At 40.1% G+C, this 22509-nt stretch overlaps 2 protein-coding genes across 2 annotated transcripts; both read right to left on the bottom strand.

Annotated features, from left to right (window-relative positions):
* Positions 1-1794: 1794 nt before the first annotated feature.
* Positions 1795-7343, bottom strand: LOC147639927 (putative nucleolar protein 5-2). The gene is made up of 10 exons (XM_086775381.1): positions 7092-7343; positions 5877-5918; positions 5582-5761; positions 5303-5467; positions 4072-4272; positions 3641-3937; positions 3354-3554; positions 3125-3259; positions 2620-2970; positions 1795-2528 (listed from the first exon to the last, which is right to left on the bottom strand). Exons 1-10 carry the CDS (start codon positions 7167-7169, stop codon positions 2397-2399), a joined length of 1782 nt encoding a protein of 593 aa, XP_086631507.1. The 5' UTR covers positions 7170-7343; the 3' UTR covers positions 1795-2396.
* A 12163-nt stretch (positions 7344-19506) lies between these two features.
* Positions 19507-22182, bottom strand: LOC147639926 (uncharacterized protein At4g28440-like). The gene is made up of 2 exons (XM_086775377.1): positions 21758-22182; positions 19507-20264 (listed from the first exon to the last, which is right to left on the bottom strand). Exons 1-2 carry the CDS (start codon positions 22038-22040, stop codon positions 20071-20073), a joined length of 477 nt encoding a protein of 158 aa, XP_086631503.1. The 5' UTR covers positions 22041-22182; the 3' UTR covers positions 19507-20070.
* Between the last annotated feature and the right edge of the window lie 327 nt (positions 22183-22509).

The following is a 22509-nucleotide window of genomic DNA, read 5'->3' as shown; positions in this document are numbered from 1 at the left end:
GAAGCTACAAGGACCTGGCATGCAGGAACTACCAGGGTCATGTGCCACACTTGATACCCTACCCCACTCCACTGTAAAGAAGAGGTTTCTCCCTTTGTTGGCTAGGACACTTCAATATGATGCACAGTATGCTCTTTACTCAGATACCAATGCCTCACAAACCATTTGCATAGAGATGGGAATGCCAAGATTATGTCCAAGACCCACATGACAACTTGCTCAAGTGCACACTCCTTGTGATGTTTACAGGACTACAATAGCCAATAATTACCCGAGCAATAAAGGACAATAAAACTCAGTAGACATATCTCACGCTACCTACAAGCATATGTAAACAAAGTAGAAGAATGACCCAAAAGGAGTCAATAAGCTTCCTTGGTTTAAAAATGTAGGCAAAAATCTAAGCTAATCACCTCTCATACAATTTGGTGTAACTGACACCAAGGGTGGTTACAAGATTGGGAATGCTGGGTGGTGGAAGCAAACCACAAACGGTTGAGATTGCCCGGACAGGTACAACAAACGGAAGAGATGCATTAACTCATGCAGGGGGGGCGAAGGGGTGCTTCCTCTGTAAAGCCCCCCCAGAAAATGCACATTTTTCGAAGTAATGTGATTGAGGAATCAAGTCGCAGAAAGAGTGCAGCACTAGCTTTTTCACACACTATTTGAGGAAGGCTGCAGAGGAATAGCTCAACTAGAATGATCCGCACCATCTACCTTTTCCATGGGACAAGTTTTGAATCAACCATGGCAGTAAATTTACCATCACCCTGTCGTTAACCTCCCTTCTTCTACTTCTGGTTATTATATAGCTAGTGCTTGCCAGTTCTACAATTCAACAAAATCCAGTTTGAAGCTTCCAATTCAATTACAAGAATTACTACTAAATTACAGAATTTGCAAAGGCGATGGGATTTGCTAGAGAAGCCTGGATCCTTCAAAAATTTCAACAAATCCAGTTTGAAGCTTCCAATTCAATTACAAGAATTACTACTAAATTACAGAATTTGCAAAGGCGATGGGATTTGCTTGAGAAGCCTGGATCCTTCAAAAATTACCTTGATTAGAATTCTGTCAAAACGACTAACTACATACTGGTAGAAATATATACCTAAATGAATCCATGAACATGCCCAAATTCACCTTATAAGAAAGTACAATTTATAACCTCATGGTAGTCATCCACAAGACAATAAACCACCAACTCCATCATGCATAGTATGCGGATACTACGACATCCCCACTAACATCATCAGTGCCCGATAGTGGGTGTAGAACTTGGTATCAGGATCCCACCCCCCCCCCCCCACACACCCCCCACACATAAGAGCATACATTCATACAAAGGTCTGTGTACTGAGTTTCTATCAGAGCTCCAGAGATACAAGGAAGACTCAGCCGTAATGAAGCCTAGCACTAAGGATCATAGCAAATAGAAAGAATTATTACAACAAAAAGAATTATTACATGCTGGTATAAAAGTTCATGCCAATCTCCCTAACTCAAGGGGGAACAAACTCCCTTCTCAAGAACTGCCCAACAATCACTTCATTGCACTACCACACCCAGCCTTTGAAGTATTCTATCAACAATACATCTCATGCGGGTATCCAAGGCAAAAAGGCAGCTAGACTTCTAAGCCCATCCATGATCCAAATAATAATCACATAGCCATGGTCGTAAAAAGTACCTCCACCAAGGCCCCCTGCTCAACAATGGCCATCTGAAACATAAAAACAACAAACAATAGAGATATGCACGATAGCATCGCTTAGTAGCATGCACTTTCGATGACTTGAAACACTAAAATTTGAAGGAAAAAAAGAATATACACATCCAAGCTTCAATACTCACGCTACAGCACGAGGTATGATGCAGGTGTTCTCCCTAGCTACATAATCATCAAAAAGATTGGAGGGTACACACCATATCACAAAATCAAACCCTTCACTGCCCTAAACTACTCTCAAAAGCTTCAAAGTTCACCTAAAGCAACCCTCTGAAGCTCTATGAAAATTGTGGATGGAATTTCTGACAAATTCCTTCACAGAAATTTCGAGAAAGGTTCTGGAAATTCAATGTTCTAAAGCAGAAAGTTACACCAATGCTATCAGCAAAAAGCTACACTTTGTAGCTTGATACCGTGCCGAAACCCATGGTTCTCTTGACTATGTAGACATGTCTCCAAAGAACAATCCCCAAGAAACTGAACACAACCACAAGGCAAAAAGATGCTACTCCTGAATTTGCACCACAATCTCATCCCACAAGCATAGTATTTCCTCTGGACATGTTTGTAGCGCATAGTCCCCCATAATTGCTGATTTCTGGACACCAAGGTGCTTAGGTGAAGCAAGGTTTAAAGCCCATAGATATGATTCTAGCTATTTAGGCTAAGCCTCCATCTCTCTTTTCTTCTTTTTCTTTTTCTTCTCAGAGGCCCCAGGAGACTCCACAGGTGGCTCTTGAGACTCCAGCTTCCTCTTCTTTCTCTTTGGCTGAGTATCAGCATCATCTTGCACTTCCTGGTACAGTACAGCATTCACAAGCTGTTAGCACATGAGTAGCATACACTACTCCCAGCAGTAATCTTAAAAACAAAAACCATGGGCTTACCGTCAAAGCTTCATCTTCAGCTTTGTTCTTGTCTTTCTTTTTCTTCTTTTTCAAAGAAACTCCGTCATCTGATCCCAAAGGTTCCTCTCCCTGCTCAATTTGCTTTCCTTTCTTTTTCTTTTTGGAAGACTCTTTTGCAGCAGCATCTCCAGTCACTTCTTCCGGCTCTGCTTTAGGCTCCAGCTGCTCCTGGTGCTTTCTCTTTTTCTTGGACTCCTTGACAGGCTCCTCTCCAACCTCTGGCTCTAATTTTGGCTCTACTAGATGCTTTTTCTTTTTCTTCGTCCGACCTTCCAGCTCTTCATCCTTTGGAGTTGCCATCCCCACTACGTCTGCAGCAGGGTTGTATTCCTGTCCAGAAGAATGCAAACATCACATGTCACAAACCACACGCGCGCACACAGTTTCTAATCTCTTTTAAGTGTTTCCTGAAATGGTACTGGAAAACAAGCACATCACAGTTCCAAATGTGACATTTTTTTGAAGCGTAAGGAAAGCAAAGCACCTTTGCAGCAGTAATGAGACCAGGGGCCGCTTGCTTTCTGCTCGAGTCGTAAGGTTCAATCTTCGCCTTCCCCTTGGCTGTCCCACTGGCCCTACCCAAGGCCCGACCTTCCAATTGCCTTAGTCTATTCTCCAACTGTAAATCACAAAACAGGACCACAGGTTGAGGAAGACTCTAAGGAGGTAAATCAAAGTGATATGCAACCAGGAAGATATGTACAAATATGTACCTTGGTTCTGCACTCAAACCCAATGGATGCATCTTGGGCATCCCCCAACGCATCATAACGGACTGAGATAGCAGACTTCGCAGCTAAAGAGCGTGCTATCTTCCCCTTCAGCTTTGGTGCAGCTTGTCCAACTAAGGAGGCATTGAATATGAGACCATACTTTGGTGTCGCATGCTTTGTTTTCAATGCCCTAAAGAGAGCCTGCCCAAGTTAACATCATGTAGGCTCAGAGACATTTTCACGCGCCCACCCTGAATAATTAAACTGATCAAATAAGAAGCAAGTACCTTTTCAGCTCCAAGAATTTGAACAGTACTTCCAGGCTGTTTTGCAAGGTTGATCAGACTTCCTGCATGTGCTATAAGACGGGCACCCACCAGTTCTCCAACAAGGATAGTCAAGTTAGGTGCAATAGCATTCATTCTGCTGCGCAAATACTCGGACAATTGGGCCCTGTATTCCGAGAGAGATATCACCTGGTCACAAAGGGCCTTGATATTTAACATATCTTGATCACTTATCTCAGTTCCCATGGAAATGATGGCTGCATCTTTGAGTTCTGCCTCCACATCTTCCGCAATTATCTGTGCGAGTAGTTAGTGAGGATACTATCCAAAAAAAAGTTCTTAAAGTTTCCCGACTCTCAAAGAAATGTAACCACTAAGCCCAGAACCACTAAAAGTAACATTGAAAAGGAAATATTTGATGATTTGCTTACCCCTGAGAAGTCAAGTTTGAGTGCATTGGATCTGTGCCCCATCGCCTTAACAGATTTAGCATACAAAATGTTATCCTGAATGATCTTTCCAAGCTCAGGAAAGTGCCATCCATACCACTCCCTGACCCTCATAGCATATGTGTTAAGCTCCTTGTCAAGATCATCCAGTAACCCAATGGCTTGAATAATCATCGTATCAACCTGCAATGCAACAGAAAGCTCACAATGAATGCTTCAAATTGACAAAAATTACACCACCAAAACAAAGACTTTCTACACGAATACAGTAGGCAGCTGCTGCTTATGCACAATTAAATATGCATTCAATCAGGAACTTGAGTTTCTAAAAAAGAATTCAGCAGATCGAGTGTTCACACACACAGGAAGGTGATTTTTCATCTTTGCATACATGTGCAGACATGCAAGGACATACACTTGCAGACACTCAACTGCACATGTGCAGGCATGCAAGGAAATACACTTGCAGGCACTCAACTGCACATGCACATGCAAAGTCATGCACTTGTAGATGATACAATCATACATCTTCCTGACATTGCTTGAAAAATTATATCGCTATATTTGAAAGCTGTGCATATGTTCATGCAAAAGGTGTTGTATGACACTTGCAGGAGAGACATGCAATTTCAGGTACCTGTGCCTCTGAATGCAGATGCATGGTTGTACAATCGAAACATTGTGGGTATCGTTATATTAAAAATCTGTGCATATGTTCATGCAAAAGGTGTTGCATGACACTTGCAGGAGAGACATGCAAGTTCAAGTAACTGTGCCTCTGAATGCGGGTGGCATGGTTGTACAATTCAAACATTGTGGGTATCGTTATAATAGAAAGCTGTGCATATGTTCATGCAAAAGGTGTTGCATGACACTTGGAGAAGAGACGTGCAAGTTCAGGTACCTGTGCCTCTTAATGCAGATGGCATGGTTATACAATCCAAACATTGTGAGTACAACAGGTTGGTCTCTCAAGAAGGTGATGGTGTTTTCATGTATGACATGCAAAGGCATACACTTATAGGTGATACATGCAAGTATGTGCACAGGAAAGGGCGAACTGCGCAAGTATATACCAGACAAAATCTTCCATTACTATGAGAGCAATGTACACACATGCTCACTGCGTACACAGTGACATGTACAGTGACACACTTGTAGACCATGTGTTTCATCATATCATCTATACTGTGGATGAGGATAAAGAGGGGACCTTATCCGGACTAAACTTCAGCTTGTATCTTGAAAGGCTGTGAGAAAGCCCCAAGCTCATGGGACCAAGATCCTGTCCAGCAAGTCCTGTGATGAGTTCACTTAATTGTGACCGCAACCCTCTCATAACTTCCATCACTGCGTTGTTATGGATGCAATCTATTTGCTGGAACATTACCACAGACAAGGTTTCAAAATATTGCCAAAATAGAGAATCAAACACACCATGAAAAAAAAAATTGTAGTGCCAAAGAAAACCAAACACAAGGGACATTAGTACCAATTTCTCTTTGATAGAGTTTCCAAGCTTGGAGTCTGCAACAGCCAAGAGTTCACCTTGGCACTCTGACTTCAAAAATTTGCGAAGGCTTTTACTAGGTTTACTTTCGACTAGCAGAGTGGTAGCACCAAGAGCTTCCGCAGTGTTCTCGAATTTGCTGAAAGCTTTCAGCTTCACCATCTGAGTCCACATAGGAATTCAACGGTCAAGATGATTATACATGCACCCATTAAGGTATTGACAAAACGAGCATAGACCAGCGGTAACCAAAGTTAGCACTAAACTTATAACTTACTTTCCGGGCAGACTCTCCTGTTTCAAACTCCTTCCATAAATCCTGCCAAAACGACGGTGGCAACAGTCAACATGTTGAAGATTGAAAACAAAGTAAAATAGTGATCAAAATTATGAACCCATGCACACGCACGTGAATATAGAATTCTCAGCAAATCACACTGGCTCCTAGCCTTTACTTGACCCTGATAGCCTTAACAAACTCAGTGGAAAAAGGTATAACATCTCAAAGATGGTGCCAGGCCATAGCAACCATGAACTAGGGTCACTCTCTTACCCGTTGAGTTTGCTGCCTACACCATCTAAAAGGTCTCAACGAGAAAGAAGATTTCTGAAGTGCAATAAGGGCTTTCCAAAATTCTAGTCATACAGTTCTAAGAAATAATCTGGATAAATCATCAACGATACCAGCTGGAGTTGAGTATTGCTAAATACACAACACGTCACAAGGAGAAAGAAGATCCTTTCTCAAAAGAACTTCCTCATCTTCTAATATCCATTAGACTAGAATAGTGGCATTGTCTCAGCCCCAAGACAGGTGTGATAAGGTTTTTGACATCAGTGTCCACTTTCGTAATCACATCTTTGCACATAAACTGCAAGGCTGAGCTTCAGCCGCTAGTCAAATAAGGCATAAACCCAACTGGTTCAATACTCTAAACAGCGACGAGGGAATATAATCATCCTTTCAATGCGCTGGACAATAATATCCAGGTAGAAAAATGGTTGTAGAAATCAAACACCATAGAAAGATTCAGCATAGAGATTCATGCCACCTTAAACTGAACAATGCCATAAGGTATGGTGTTACATCCAAATCATTATGCCAGCTTGACAAAATGAGCGAGCAAAAGGCCATACAAGCAAGCTAGGTCCACAAGCTACATAAAGCAAACTTGCAAAAAAGCAACCCAAAAAAAAAAAGCACAAGCCTGATTCCACGGTTCAAAGAAATCAAGCAGCTTCAGGATGGGAACTCTGAAGCATTCTAATCAAGGGTTTTCCAGCTGCACAGGAACTAAAGAGGCCAAAAAGCAAAAGCTTGGGAATGAACGGCAAACCACGTCTCTAAGATGCCGAAAAAGCAGAAATGCAAAAAGAGTGTGTGGGGGACATTCAGCTACACAGGGACTGTAAGAAAAGCAGAAGAAAGCACAAGCTCTTACAGACCCTGTGGCTGTGGCGAAAGCGGGAAAAAAAAAACACAGAGACTCACCTCGACTTTGTCGAGTTTCCCTTCGTCCAGCACCTTGAACAGGGCGAAGCCCGCCGGGGTCTCGAACAAAACCAGCATAATGGGCAGCCACGCAACCCCTCTTCCGCCGTTTCTTCTGCTTTCTGTGCAGGTGGGGCAAACAAAGAAGCCCTTGGAGTGTGGCGACAGGTACTCTAAACACCCCACACACACACACGCACACACATAGGTTACACACCTTAAACCCTAAGCCCCGAATTCTTCATTTCTTCAATAATACCAGTAATAAATATTATATTATACTACTATTTTAGTTAGTAATGACAATGAATAGTTTGGATACCTAGTTTTGACAGTTTTTATTGAACCTAATTCTAATTGTTTTCATTTAACATGATTTCAATCACTGGTTTTTGTTTCACTCTCAAGCTAGTGCTCAATGAATCATAAAACATCGTTCTTTTTCTGAGCTTCAATATGGCTGAAATGTCTTGACTTCTGTAAAATTTTCCATGTTTTAAAAATCAAATTGGCATGAAAATAAAAGAACTTTGGATGTCCATTTTCTCTGAACATCAAGGGTACGATAGAATTTGGAAAGTGTTTTCCACAAATTTATGATAAAATTTTCCTTCATTTATTGATTTATGACACCGTCATGGTCTTGGGTCGTGAGAGGGTGAATCAAGACCATGGAATGAGGACGGATTATTTTCCATATTTTGTATAGATATTTGCCACATCAGCATGATCAAATGCTTACCAAAGTTGCTGATGTGTAAGCTATAGAAACCATGGCCTATCACATCAACTTCACCTCTGTTCGATTGGCTGACCCATTTTCTAGTCATTTTCAACTCCACTCTCTAACCATGGTAGTTGGGAAAGGACAAGGGTCCTCTTTTCCTCCTCAAAAAATGGGTCAGCAAATCGAACGTAATGGGGCTCCCCATTTTCTTGGGGGAGGGGATTCCCTTTGACCTTTCCCTAATTCATTATCTTCTCATACACTAAAGCTTCTTCCCAGGTGTGCTCCCATGAATGAAAAGTAAGTCCTGTTATCTTACTTTCCTTGTTTTTCTTCGATTTATCTTTTTAAGGTGGACAAATTAATATAGGCTACCAATCCTTGAAAAAGAAAAGAAGGCTATTAGAATGAGCTCACCATCATTTTTTTAGAGGCTCGTTATAAGTTTCCAAATGTGGCCATGCAATATTAGTGTGGAGTTGTTATTGCCCTTGTATGGTCTTGTCATCGACAACTCCTGCGGAGTGATAACTTAGATAATGGGTAGGATGCTCTGAACTAACCTAGAGTAATAACTTGTAGTACAATATTAAATTTCATGATAGTGCACAAGGGGAATGGGGATAGAAAAGGATACATTGACAAGTTCAAAGTGTTGAGAGAGGGTGGATCTCTCTTTAAGTGGATCTTAGATGCAAACTCCAATCCACCTGCTAGATTTCAACACGTGGGTAATTTTGACTATTCAATTTCAAGCTAATTTTGATGTGAAGAGCCATGATGAGTTTGTTGTAAGTTATTTTAGATTGTTGACACTAAAAGCCTGAGCATGCATTCACAAACACAAGCCTACCACCATAGCCACAAGAGAGAGAGAGAGAGAGAGAGAGAGAGAGAGAGAGAGAGAGAAGGCAAAACTTAACTTGTGATAATGGGATTGTCCCTTTTCATATTTCATAAATCACTTATATACATGAGCTCACTTTTTACAATGGTCGACTACCCATTTACAGTTGGGGGCCCAAAAACCTGATTTCCTAGCTCTATGTACACCTAGGCTCATTCCTATGAGACTGTCATTATACATGTGACTCGTAAGCTCGGTTATCCCATATATCTTTTACATGAAGCTCTTAGCACGGTTACATAATAATGAGTTACACAAGAAGTGTGAAAATGATGTTAACCAGTGTGGTTAACATGACCCCTCCCTAATTCAGATCTGTCCTTGAAGCTGGCAAGGGTACTTAGCGGTAGTAGATAGAGTAGGTGCGGATGAAGTCATACCACGACTTGGGATGTGCGGGGGGTCGATGGAAGACCTTGTAGAGTTGGTCCAAAAGGTGGTCTCCATCATATCTTTGAAGGTATGCAGAGCAGGCGCCAAGCGGGCATCCATGCACTCATAGTAGCTGAATAATTGCTTCAAGGTTGGGCCTTTGTTGAGGTCGAAGGCGAGGCCTTGGCTGCCCTCGTAGTAGTGGTTCCAATCCGAGAAGGCCTCCATAAGTGTGATAATTAGGCGGAAGAAGCGGATGGTGGCCACAATTGCTGGATCAGGCACCTACTCGTATGTGTGTTGTGTGATGTATCTTTGTGAGCATAGTGGCCTTAGTGCAAGGGCTTTGGGATGTTGGTGGGGCGAACCAGGGAAAGTTGTATTGGAGCTTAGGATTTGTTGTTTGTTCCTTCTGGAAGAGGTACTTGGGGTTTATCCGTCAACGCCTCCAGGCCGCCTTGGAAGACCGTGAGGCCACCCTCGCCACCACCCTCAATGAGCTTCAACACACACTACAGGCCGCCCAAGAAGCTGAGCAGTGCGCCCATCATGCCCTTGCCCACATAGAAGCCCACCGACTCCAGCAGAGCGGGTGGCACGCGCAGAGGAGGAAGGCAACCATATCGACCTCTCCTTCAGTCATTACCAGGAAGTAACTGAGAACACCCTGCGCACCAAAAGGATTTACAGCTCCAAGCCGTGGAGGCTCAAGCTCTTGTTCCTCAACCCACCCCTTCTGGCCAAATACCTAGCGCCGTCAAACATAAAGTCGACACGCTGATGGCAACCCCCACAGAGCTCCCCTGCCTCGCCACCCCTCCACAAAACCCCGCCCAACTTCTTGACCTCAACCACCACGCCATCTGCCTAAACCTTCAGCATGATATTTTTATTGATGACCCCATTTCCCCCACCACCCTTTCCTACATCCTCACCAAGCCCCCATCAGCCTCCATCTCCCTCCTTGTCACCCTCTTTTTCCAAGCACAGATTTTCTTCTTTGAACCTGCTGCCCAATTAAAAAATAGATTAAGTTTAGTTATTTAGATTAATCAAATTAGTTGATATCAACAATTAGGCTAATTATCTAATTAGATAGCATATTAATTGATTATGTAAGTCTAACTAGCAAATTAGACCAGATACCTACATCTGTCCTCAACCTTCATGACCATGGACTAACACTGAATCCACTGTTAGCGTACTCTCTAGGTCCAGGTCCGCTGCTCTACATGTGGGGTTGCATTATTACTTCTTATATTTGCATCTTCTGTTGCCTTCAAACTAGTGCATACTAGCTACTCATCTCATCAAAGATAACATCTCTGCTTACTCTCATCTCACAAGTGGTAGGGTTATAACACCTATAACCTTTCTACTCCAAAGCATATCCAATGAAGATGCATTTCTTTGCCTTTGGATCCAACTTTATTCTACTTCATTGGGGACATGCATATCTAATGAAGATGCATTTCTTTGCCTTTGGATCCAACTTTATTCTCACTTCATTGGGGACATGTACATATACAATACAACACTTTTAAGTGAAACACATATGGTTTCATGTTTGTAAACTTTTGTTTAGGTGTCACACCATAAAGAGCTACAATAGGAGTCTTGTTCATAATGTACATAGTAGTTGGCTACTGCTTCTGCCCAAAAATAATCAGGCATATTCTTTTCAAACATCAAGACTTGTGTAACTTTTGCAATGTGCCTATTTTTCCTTTACAACACCATTCTGTTAGGGAGTGTACCTGCATGTAAATTGTCTGTTGATTCCTTACTTTCTCATGAACTCATTCAGAAATACTCTCTCCACCATCCGATCTTAGATATTTGATAAAGACCTCACTTTTCTCCTTCATAAAATACACCCACACTTTCCTCATGTGATCATCAATGAATGTAACATAATACTTGCAAAACCTATTACACTCTTGGTTAGTCCCTATACATTCGATCTTAGACATTTGATCTCCATATCTTTTTCCTTTTCGACCAAGGCTTTAAATCTCTGAAAGTAAGAAAAGACCTCACTTTTTTCCTTCATAAAATAAACCCACACTTTCCTCATGTAATCATCAATGAATGTAACATAATACTTGTAACCTATTATAGTCTTGGTCAGTCCCCATACATATGAATGTATAACATCCAATGGCCTTGCACTGATATGCTTTTCATGTGGGAAAGCATGTTTAGCTTGCTTACCAATCTGTCATGCTTCACATACTTTATGTATACCATCAACCTTAAACTTTGGCAAACCCGTGACAATATTTTAGGCTTGCATAAACTTCAACATCGCCCTTGTATATTCACATGGCCAGTAGTGCGCTTGTGCTATATATCAATATCTGTAAATGACACCTATTTTATGCGTAAACATGGTTGCCTTTATCTCAGACATGTTCACATCCAAAGTAAATATCTTGCCATTTTTGTTACCCTTTGCAGCCAAGCGACACTAATTTTTGAAGTCTTCCACAAATCAATCTTAAGAATTAAACCTCACTTGTAGACCCTGCTCAACTAAGCAACACTAATTTCTGAAGTCTTCCATAAAACATCCTTGAGAATTAAACCTCACTTGTGCAGAGCCTGCTCAACTATATGTCCAATAGAAACCAGGTTCTTTGTAATATATGGAACATGAAGTACATCTGTCAAGAACATTTTGCAAAATTCATGAAATTTAAAAAAAGATTGTGTAAAAAAGGACCACCTCTCTCTTAGCATCACTAGCAATCTCATGGAACTCCTTTGACATTGTATACTCCCCCTCTTGATCTTTATGAAGGGTTCCAACGTTACATGTAGATACATTTTCAGCCATATAAACAAAGTGTCTAATACATGTTAAAAACTATGACTTTACCTTTAGGCAGTGCACCCATATATGCCTAGTCATCAATAAAAGTCATAAAGTAAAGGTACACATTTTCAGCCACATAGAAACAAAGTGTCCAATACATGTAAAAACCTAGCTTTACCTTCAAGCAGCAAGTTCTTTTTGATGCCTAGCATAAACAAGACCTGTAAGTGAGTGATTATCCCAGCATTTACAATAGCGAAAAGAACCTTACCAAGTCCTTTCACCATATATGAGGAGTTTTTGCGCATATGATTATGCCTCTTGGAGGAGCCAATTCAAGAGAAAAATAAATCATGCTAAGAAGCTATATGCTTACTTACAAAAGCACCACTATTAAAATACTAGTCATGCTAATTTATCAATGACATGTATACATCATGGAAAGAAGGGTCATAACTACAGTGCACAATGAATGAATAATCATCATGCGCATAGTTTTCTAACTCCTTTTCAACACTTAGTGCTAATGCATCAGCAACAACCATGCCAGACTCTTTCTTCTTCTCCTTTTGTAGCCTTTTTATACATTCATTACTATAATGGGCAGGCTTCCGTGGATAATAGTCGCATTTACCGTGCTTCACCCCCTCTTGGCATCCTTACTAGAAGATGCCCCTGTTTTTGCCTTTGTCTTGTTGTTAGATGCCTCGAGAAGAAAAGGTTTTTCCTTTACTTATTGATAAAAAATGAATGCATGATCTCCCATATACATACTAGCTCATTTTTACTATGATTTCTCTTCTTGCAAGAGCACTACAATGAAATCATCAAACTTAAGGACATTTATCATGAACAAAAGTGTGGATGTAAAACCTTAGTATGAATCTAATCAAGCTATGAGAACAATGGGCACCAATAAATTATCCGGATAGAAGCTCATCAATACATGCAAGTTGCTCTCTGAGACCTTTGATCCCTTAGAGAAACTCGTCCATTAAGTCTCCGTCATTCATATGCTTAGACTCTAACTGCTTGCGTTAGTAGGCCACTCTCTAAGATCTTTGATCCCTCAAAGAAAATCATCCATTAGGTCTTCCTCATTCATATGCTTAGAATCTAATTGCTTGCATAAGTAGGCCACTCGTGCCTCGTTGTGTCTCCTCATAAAGCACAACAAGCATATCTCAAGCATGCTTGGTAGTTTTATAGCAGCAAATATGAGGGAGGAATAATGCTAATTTTAATGAAAAGTTCCACCAACACATGCTTATGTATCCTTGCCATCCCACCTAGATTCTTGCCATTATGGGAGTGTAAAGGTAGATGCCATAGTTACATCTAAACTAGTATCACCATCCAAAGTACTTGTACTGTCTTATGCTAGTGAGACATTGCATGTCTCAATGCAAGTAACAACATTCCAAAGCCCTTGACAACCAATACATATCATATATGACCACAATGAGTAGTTGGTCCCATCAAGCTTATCCTCAACAGAAAGCATCCCAAATACATCGGTGCCTGCAAATAACAATTCTCTTATGAAAAATATAAATACCCAATAACCTATAGGTACTATCAATTCCCATTGAATGTAACCAAGATGGCGCTAGTAGATCACTAATGATACAGACCCTATTACTATAAATGAATATAGGGAGTGACTTCAAGCACTATAAACCTGATTGTACTGACCAAGATGCATATAGAAGACGGTGTGGAAGGTTGATTTATAGGTCGACTGAGAGTCCTTCTTATAGTAGCTCTTAAGCCTTGTGTTTTTCCCCTTCAAGCTAAGAAGATGTGAGTTTTTGCATAAGCATCGTTGTGGGGCAAGGATAAGGACAATGAGAGTTGTGGCAACCATAGCTAGTCACTATAGATGGATCATGCAATAAATGGATGTCAACCAAGAATACCCTTCTAAAGGGGAGTCTACAAAAGAGGATTACATGCTTCAACCACTAAGCCATGAGCATTGAGAACATTTTAAAGCAATTTTCAACCTCACGAAAGCACTTTGTTATTGAAGCACAACAAAATCTATTTATTTCTCCATGGGATTGGATTTTGTTTATATGAAGCAAACCCTTCTCTGTAAGTGAGTTCATATGATGGGTATTTGCTTATCATCATACTTCATGAAATAACCTTATAATCACTAGAGGATGATATCTCACCCATCATTATAGAGTGAATTCAACATGAAGATATGGGGAAGGTCCAATACTTTTTGGGATAAAGCTTATCAAGTCAAGAAATGAATTTTAGAGAGAGAGAGAGAATCTCCCTCTCTCTCTCCCTCTCCCTCTCTCCCTCTCTCTCCCCCTCTTCCCCACTAAATGGGCTAGGAGAACATTTCTACTTTGTTTAGGTGATAAGGGAAAGTCATGCACTGTGAAATATTAACATGGTTAGAACCCTCACGTATAACTCAAAGGAGAGTTTCAAAGCATGCATTATGTAGACATTTGGCACTTTTGATTTCAACTCTAAAAATGTTGTTGAATTCTCATTCAATGATTCACATTCAATGATTGGGAAACTTTGATTAAACATTACCATTAGGTGGAGTGGCACCTCAAGTCAATCGGAATGGGTATGGTCAAAGGTCAAAAAACTAGTGAAAACTCCCTAGGACAACTTCATGAGATGACAAGCTACAAGTTATCCCAAAAAAAATTTCAAGCTTAGGAACCATGTTAATGTATGCCACATGTGTGAGATATATGGTACAACATTGTGCATGCATGGAAAAGTATTGAAATTTCATGAGTTATAATTATTTAAAGTTACAAAAGCGAAGCCCAATGTAATAAAGTGTTCTTAGGATGCACATGCACATGGGATGGGCTTAGGCACATGGGTTTAGGGTCATTTACATGTGGGATTAGGGCACATGGGCCTTGGGACTATAAAAGGCATGTGCTCTAGGAGTATTGTACCTTTTGATACCTTTTGACCTTGGATATACTTTTGATACTCATTACACTTTACTTCCCATGCTCCTTAGTGCTAATCTCTCTTACTTTTTTCTAATCCAAGCTAATTAGCATAATCTTAGGCTAATCTAGATACACCTTTCTTTCATTGGTATCAAAGCTCTTGGCTTAGATCCTTGCTTATAGTGATTAGTGATAATCTTTTTCAGATTATGCTTAATCTAAATTTTAGAATGCAATTTCTTGATCTTGATTAGTGATAATCATTCTCGGATTAATGTTGATTTAGTTTTTCAGAATGCATTATCTTGATCTTGATTAGTGTTAATCATTTTTGAAATTAATTTTTACACAGTTTTTAGATTTGCTAATTTCTTGTTTTGACAAGATTAGCAATGAAATTTATGTTAATTATTTTGAATTTGTATTAATCACTATTTTTAGAACCCTAATCCGCTTTACTGTGTTTGATTTCTTAACTTCTTGATCTTCTTGATCTTCTTGATCTTGATTTTCTTGAATTTCGAAATTAGGATTTGCAAAGATTTTAGCAACCAATTTTGAATTATTTTCTTGCATTATCTTGATTAGAGAGCCTACAGTTTCAAATATCAATCCTTTAAGCTCTTATTTCTTCAAGATTAAACCCTAGATTATTGAATCTGAGTTCTTAGAAAACATTGCAAGAAGCAGATTGCTATGCAGAGTTTTCAGATTGTTGTGCAGAAAATTCAAGAAGTTTTAGAAAATCCAAGAAAGTGGAGAATATGTAGATTTTCTTGTAGATTTGAAATCTTGCAGTCTTTTTTGGAAAGCTGTGCAAAGTGCAGTGCAAAACTGTTGTACCAGTTACAGAATTTAAGATTTTCTATGCAATATAGTACACTTGGTACACATTTTCAAGAAAAAGTACAGAAATTCAAATTTCTTCAAATTTAGTACAAGAAATGGTGCTAGTGAGTTACTCTAAAGCTTAATCTTACCCTAAGATTGATTTTCTTGAAATTTGTACAAGATCTTTATATTCTGTGCAAGAAAACTTCAACATCTTTACATTCACCAGTGGTAATTGCTTCTTTATCAATGGTTGTTTGGTATCTTGGGCTAGCAAGAAACAATGTTGTATTACAGTTTCAGCATGCATGATGTTGCACAATGCATCTTACACGCGTGATACATGAATATGGTTCCTAACCTTGAAGATATTTTTGGGTATGGTTCCTAACCTTGATACATGAATATGGTTCCTAACCTTGAAGATATTTTTGGGTCTACTTGTCACTTATTGTTGTGAAGCTATCTAGTAGGAGTTTGAAGGCAGTTTTCACTAGCTTTTTGACCCAAGACCATACCTGTTCCAAATGACTTGAGGTGCCACTCCACCTAATGGTAATGTTGAATCAAAGTTCCCAAATCATTGAATGTGAATTCAACAACATTTCTAGAGTTGAAAACTAAACTGCAAAATGTATGCATACTTTTCGACTTTTTTGAGAATCATACCCAAGGGTTTTAACCATGCTGATATTTCACATGGCATGACTTTCCCTCTGTCTCCTCAAGAAAGCAGAAATGTTCTTGCTTGGATTTACAGCTTGTCCTTGCCCATTTAGTGACGTGGATGAACTAGCATGACTAGTTGAAATGGGATGTGCATAGAACCCATTAGATGCATGTAAACACCCATCTAACACATCTAATTAAGTAAGGAATCTACACCAACTTCCTAGCTCATCAAAAACCACCTTTGCTTCCCTGAATGCTAGACTATAGCCTTGTTTTCAACCGATTTGGGTGTGTGCTTGGTCCTTCACACTTTAAGGATGTGCACTTTTAGATATGAGCTTTGAAGCTTCCTCCCAATGAATGACTATACTACATTGGTAGTGGTGTCATGTTCATGATATGAGCTCAAAGCATGCAAGTGCCTCTAGGGAATAGGAACAAGGCATATGTTTTTTGTTTAATAAGGACTTCGAAACCTTGCTATGATTCCCATGCTTCTTCTCAAGGACCTCATTATGTTGGGGTGCATGTTGCTTGCTTATGAATGCGACGCTCTTAGTTATGCATCAAATTCCATTTGAACCCAAAGATTTTTTTTCCATGTTCCTTTGCTTCTCAAAAAAGCCTTAATGTCTTCCAATATGGGAACACAAATGATTTGGCAAAGAAAGTAGATTGAAGTCTTGAGTAATTATCGTTGAAAGACAAAGTTTTGATATCCACCACATGAAGCAACCTCAGCTTGACCCACATATCAATATGAATCAATTCTTCTTGTTTTTCAAATCTCTTAGAAACCATAGAAAATACATGCCGACATCCTTGCGTATGCCTTAAAATTTTGACACCCACAACAATTCTATTCCACATTTCAATGTCGTGGACCCACTCTTGACCTTGGGCAAAAGGGATACATGTACCTATGGCATGTGACTGTGTGTGAGTGTTTCCCCCTCTTACATCTTTTGAAATAATGCAATAAATATAGTTTGGATTCCAAACAAAGCAAATAGCATCATCGACCAAGCTCATTAAAACTTTGCTTGAAGGAAGATTTTTCCTACACAAGTAAATCTAAGGCCAAGTATCATCTCCTATGCCAGCCAATCATGTGCCTCTAACGTTTATGTAAATGTAATGACATGAGTAACTCCAAAGAAATGGAAACAAAGTTGCATTGAAAGATCTTGCATTTTTTTGCCTAATGGATACCGATCAATGTACAATCCCTCTAGTCTTTTGGATGCAATTATTTAATCCCATATTCTTCTTTAGCACTTCTTGAGCTGAAGCTTTCCTAACCTGGTGGGACTCAAATAGGTTGGCATTTGCAGCATACCTTCTTTGCAGTTCATGTAGGCATTCAGTCATACTATAAGACAGAGAGAACACAATTTAGTGCATCTCTTTAATGCCCTTTCTGCTGGGACCAGAACTTAAACCGAGGGCCACGAGTGTGAGGTTAGATTAAGTGGTTACTAGTGAATGATTAGAGGTTAACCCGAGGGGCTCAAGTGTTAGGTGAGCATGAGGGTGACTATGGCAGTGGGAGCACTGGTAGTTGCCTTAGGTTGACTCTTGTTTAGCAAGGCTTGTTGTTTAGCAAGGCTTGTTGAGTGGCATAGACATAGTAAGAACTTTATGAAACTCAAGGATAGTGTTTCAAGGTACAAGAAGATTGGAACTTAATGTCTTCACTTTCAAACCAATTGCAAGGCACCCATTCCATCACAAGAACAAGACTCTCTTCCAAATTTAGCCCACCCGACTTTAAAAGCAATCAACAACACGCAAAGAGCATGTGCTTTAGAATGGGGAGTATGGATAGAATTAATTAAAGCGACAGAAGTGAAACTACCAAGGTATCTTGGCATGTTTTTGCATTGACAGTTTGTAGATTAATTGAGAGCCACAAGCTCTCATCAAAGAGTTTAGTCACCCTGAAGGGAGAGAAGGGTAATGCAACGCTGCATCACTTGATTGATCCAACATTCTTAAACACAACGGTGCGCAAGAGAATCAAAAAATCAGAGGCGCAAAGGTTCCTATGCCTCTAAATTCTGGAATGCCACCTTCAAATCAGACCCTGGCTTATAAAACCACTGCAATTTTGTTAGGATGACATAGGAGCTGTTTGATTGTGAGAATGAACCATGGGCTCCACTTAAGGCACTGCAAGACATGGGGTTAATTCACTGCAACACATAGGGTTAATTCAAACACAAGACATACATTTCACCATCAATGTTCTTCGAAGTATTCATGCAGAATCAACATTTAAAAGAAATAATACCTCTAGCAAGCTAACCTATGAGCACCACAAAATTATGCAGAGCTTACACATGAAACGCAGAGGATATGGATTAGATTGAGTGCAATTTAATCTTCCTAGTATGAAATGTTCTTGTGAACCTCCATGAGATTATATCAACACAATTTGACAAGGAGGATGTAAACAAAAAACAATCAGACTCAATATACACACACAATTTTAGCCCCTGCACTATCTTTTAAAGAGAACTATAAATAGACATCACAAAGGAGCACCTACTGATGTTCCTCTGCTTTTCTGTTGGCTACTTACGGGACACACAACTTCAGTAGGCTATTCAACACAATTTGACAAGAAGGATGTATACAAAAAACAATCAGACTTAATATACACACACAATTTTAGCCCCTGCACTATCTTTTAAAGAGAACTATAAATAGACATCACAAAGGAGCACCTACTAATGTTCCTCTGCTTTTCTGTTGGCTACTTACGGGACACACAACTTCAGTAGGCTATTCAAGAACAACACCATTTCTGTTTCCTTTGGCATTGATACTGACCCCTCTTTACTATAGCATTCTATGATTGTCAAGAATCAATCATTACATGATGAACATCTGTAAAATCACCACCAGTCCTCCCACTAGGAAAAGGGGGGATGCACAGAAACCAACCTAAAATTTTTCAAAGAAAGTAAAGTCACAAAAGCCAGCCATACAGTATCAAAATGTTTACAACATTCATGGTAATTCCCTCAATGAAACACAGGTAATTATCACTAACTAATTAATTTTTACAGCTTTTACATGAAGACAATCAAAGAAGCTGTATCCATACATTGCAACAATTCATTGGGAAAAAAACAATGAAACAGTGAAGAGCACATTCCAAAGCTTGTATTTGACAGAAAAGAATGTCAGCCCAACAGTCCATGATCTACAACCACCATGTTGACTGGCATACACGATGAGGTTAACTACCTCCTAACCACACCCAATTAAAAGATAACCAAATCCAAATGTCAGCAAGATTAAGTTGTCTCCAACTGGTAATCATCACAATATGTCATTGGAGAGAGTAGTGACAAACCTTATTGGTAAAACTGTAATGCAAAATTCAGCACTCCATTCAACCTAATCACTTTTATGCTGCAGGCTTTCCTGTATAGCTTCCATGTGACTCTGCAGGTAGCATTCCAGACTTAGAGCAGGTCTGCATATGCCAACGCCTCAAGCCACCATTGTGTGTAGCTTGTAGAATACTCCTCAGCTAGCAATACCAAAGTAGCTCTATCAGTTGTGGCAAAGAAACTCCAAACCAAACTTTTTCATGCTCGCCCAAGCAACCTTTCCATAGTTTCACATTGCTTTGCCCACATCTTAGACAGCCAAGCTCAGTTCTTATTTGCGAACTTGGCTCTCAAAGAGATAAGCTACTGCTCCTCGGTGACATTGACTAGCTCGTATTCCACAAGAGAAAGATTATTCTCCTCCTTAACTGTGAAACTGGCCGGCTCCGTCACCTCAACTCTACCCCATCGGTCGACAGCCAGTCGCATAGAACCTCGAAACATGTCAATTTTAGCATTCCTCAGGATTAGGGTGGCTCCTTCCTTCACCAGGTCAACTGCCATACATCAAGTTCAAACGTGAACTCAGTGTAGTACTGCCAGATGCAGATTTTTTTTGACATATAAAAGAACAGACAGAAATCTTAATTTTCACATATGAAAGATAACAAGTAAAAAAAAATTCACTCTACAGCAATGTATAATCTTCAATATATCTGCACATGTAAAAAGAAAAGAGTACACACCAGCAGATGCAGCTAACCAAGTAAGATAAGATTCCACAGATGTGTTAGACTAAGCGGGTTGTCACAATGAGATAAACAGCAGTCATCATGAAAACCTAAGCCAAATCAGAATCTGCATAGTTTCAGAAGATTGCAAAGGCTGCCACTCAAACCCAAATGGTTGCAATGAAAACCAAGCAACAACCAGCAAAGTCTTTTGAAGAGAATCAGTAGGATTTACTAAAAATTAAGCCAGAAAAACAAGCCTAGTATGGCCACCTCCGAGAATGTGATGCCTAGCAGTAGATACAAAATGACTACAATCTGAAGCTGGTTAGTCACAAACATAAACCCTGGAGAATTCTAAACTCACATGCAAGATACTGAGAACAAATGATCGCAATAACGAGTTCCTGCTCACAATCAAATGACAAGGTAGTCCTCTCTCCAAGCACATAAACCAACGCTAGTTCAAAACCAAGCAAGATAAGATTCCATTGATATGTTCTGCTAAGTTGCATTTTCTTAGCTCCCTTTCACCAAGCAACAACTACACCTTCCAACCGCTTCAATTACTAACCAGGATCTTGCAATCAATAAAGAAATTGCCTGGACAAGCTTGTTCGAGAATCATAAGAGGAGATCAACTGTCTAAAAACTCCTGAAAAAACAGTACTAACCATCATCTAGGTTAGTTAAACAAGCATATTCAAGAAACGTAAGAGGAAACAACTGGTTTTCGTACCTTGTTCTAAGCCCTTAGAGAACACTAAAACATATGAATGGAGAAGAATTGGTTACCTACACTTCTCATAACAGAAACAGTCGCCTACCTTTGACAGGAACCACTATAAAAACCTAACAGGTAGAGTAAATTGCGTACAGCTCAGCAGCAAGCCCTGTAAACAGAACATCTGACCTACCTTGTTCAAAAACTTCAAAGAAAAACCATATCGCGTCTAGAACCCTAACAGGGAGAATAAACTGCATGCGCCTAAAACAACTCTGCGGCAACCCCCGGTAAACACAACATCTTACAGGCCTTGTTAAGAAACCCTTAAAGAAAAAACAAATTGCCTACATTTGGTAGACCCTAAAAAAAAGAAACCAGACCGGAAACACTCTGGAACTCTGAACGGGAACACTTATAACGCACACAAAAAAAAAACTAAAACATCTACGGAAAACCTCGAAGGTCAGAACAAGCCTGCAAATCCAATCCTCGACTGTACGGCCATGCCGCACGGCAAAACCATCAAATCAGAAGCCCCTAGAAGAAGAACGGCTGTAAAAGAACCACGGAGAAGGGCTAGATCATGCCTAACCTTGCTCGTTCCGCGCCGTGAAGACGATGACGCCGGTCTGGTCGCCGACGACGCACTCTGCTATGCGGACATGGCGAACGTTGCTCAGGTTGGGTCGCGACCTCTGCACCACCATCTTGCAGCTCACCACCTTCACCACTAAATTGTGGCCGGAGGTGCCGGGGAGCAACTGGTCCACAGTCACAAACACGGGCTTGCGAAGCTGCTGCTGCTGCTGCTGCTGTTGCTGCTGTGGCTTCGCCTTGGGCTGCTGTTGCTGCTGGCGCGGAGCTGGAGAAGCCATGGACTCTAGACTGAGCTAGGGTTGAGAGAGAGAGACAGTGAGAGATTAGGGTTTCGCAGAAGGGCAAGAAAGAGAGCTATGGCTTTCCTTTTTTTGTGCAACCACAGAGACCTTTTGTTTAGGGCACAAACCAAGAACTTCTTTACACGAAGACCTTACCTCTTAAATAATTATTAAATAATCATACCTTACCTCTTTAATAATTATTAAATAATCATTTCTAATCCTAATCCTAATCACTATTCCACTTCAGGTTCCAACCTTCGTCTTTGAGGGCTCATGTTATTAATATCTCAAAAATTGTGTGAGTGCTTTAATTACTTTGAAACTAGAACAAGCAATTCTACAAAGATATATCACTCTACAGTGGAATTTTGGGGCGCTATTTAATTTACAGATATCATTGCTTCATCCCGCTCTACAATAACCTACTTCGTCGTCCCTTCCCTTCCTGTTAATTTATTGTGCC

Source organism: Cibotium barometz, chromosome 3 (assembly GCF_041138505.1).
Source record: "Cibotium barometz isolate CiBa-2024 chromosome 3, ASM4113850v1, whole genome shotgun sequence".
NCBI classification, from domain to species: Eukaryota; Viridiplantae; Streptophyta; class Polypodiopsida; order Cyatheales; family Cibotiaceae; genus Cibotium; species Cibotium barometz.
Note: the sequence above shows the minus strand (reverse complement) of the source record. Positions and strands in the feature narration are given on the sequence as shown.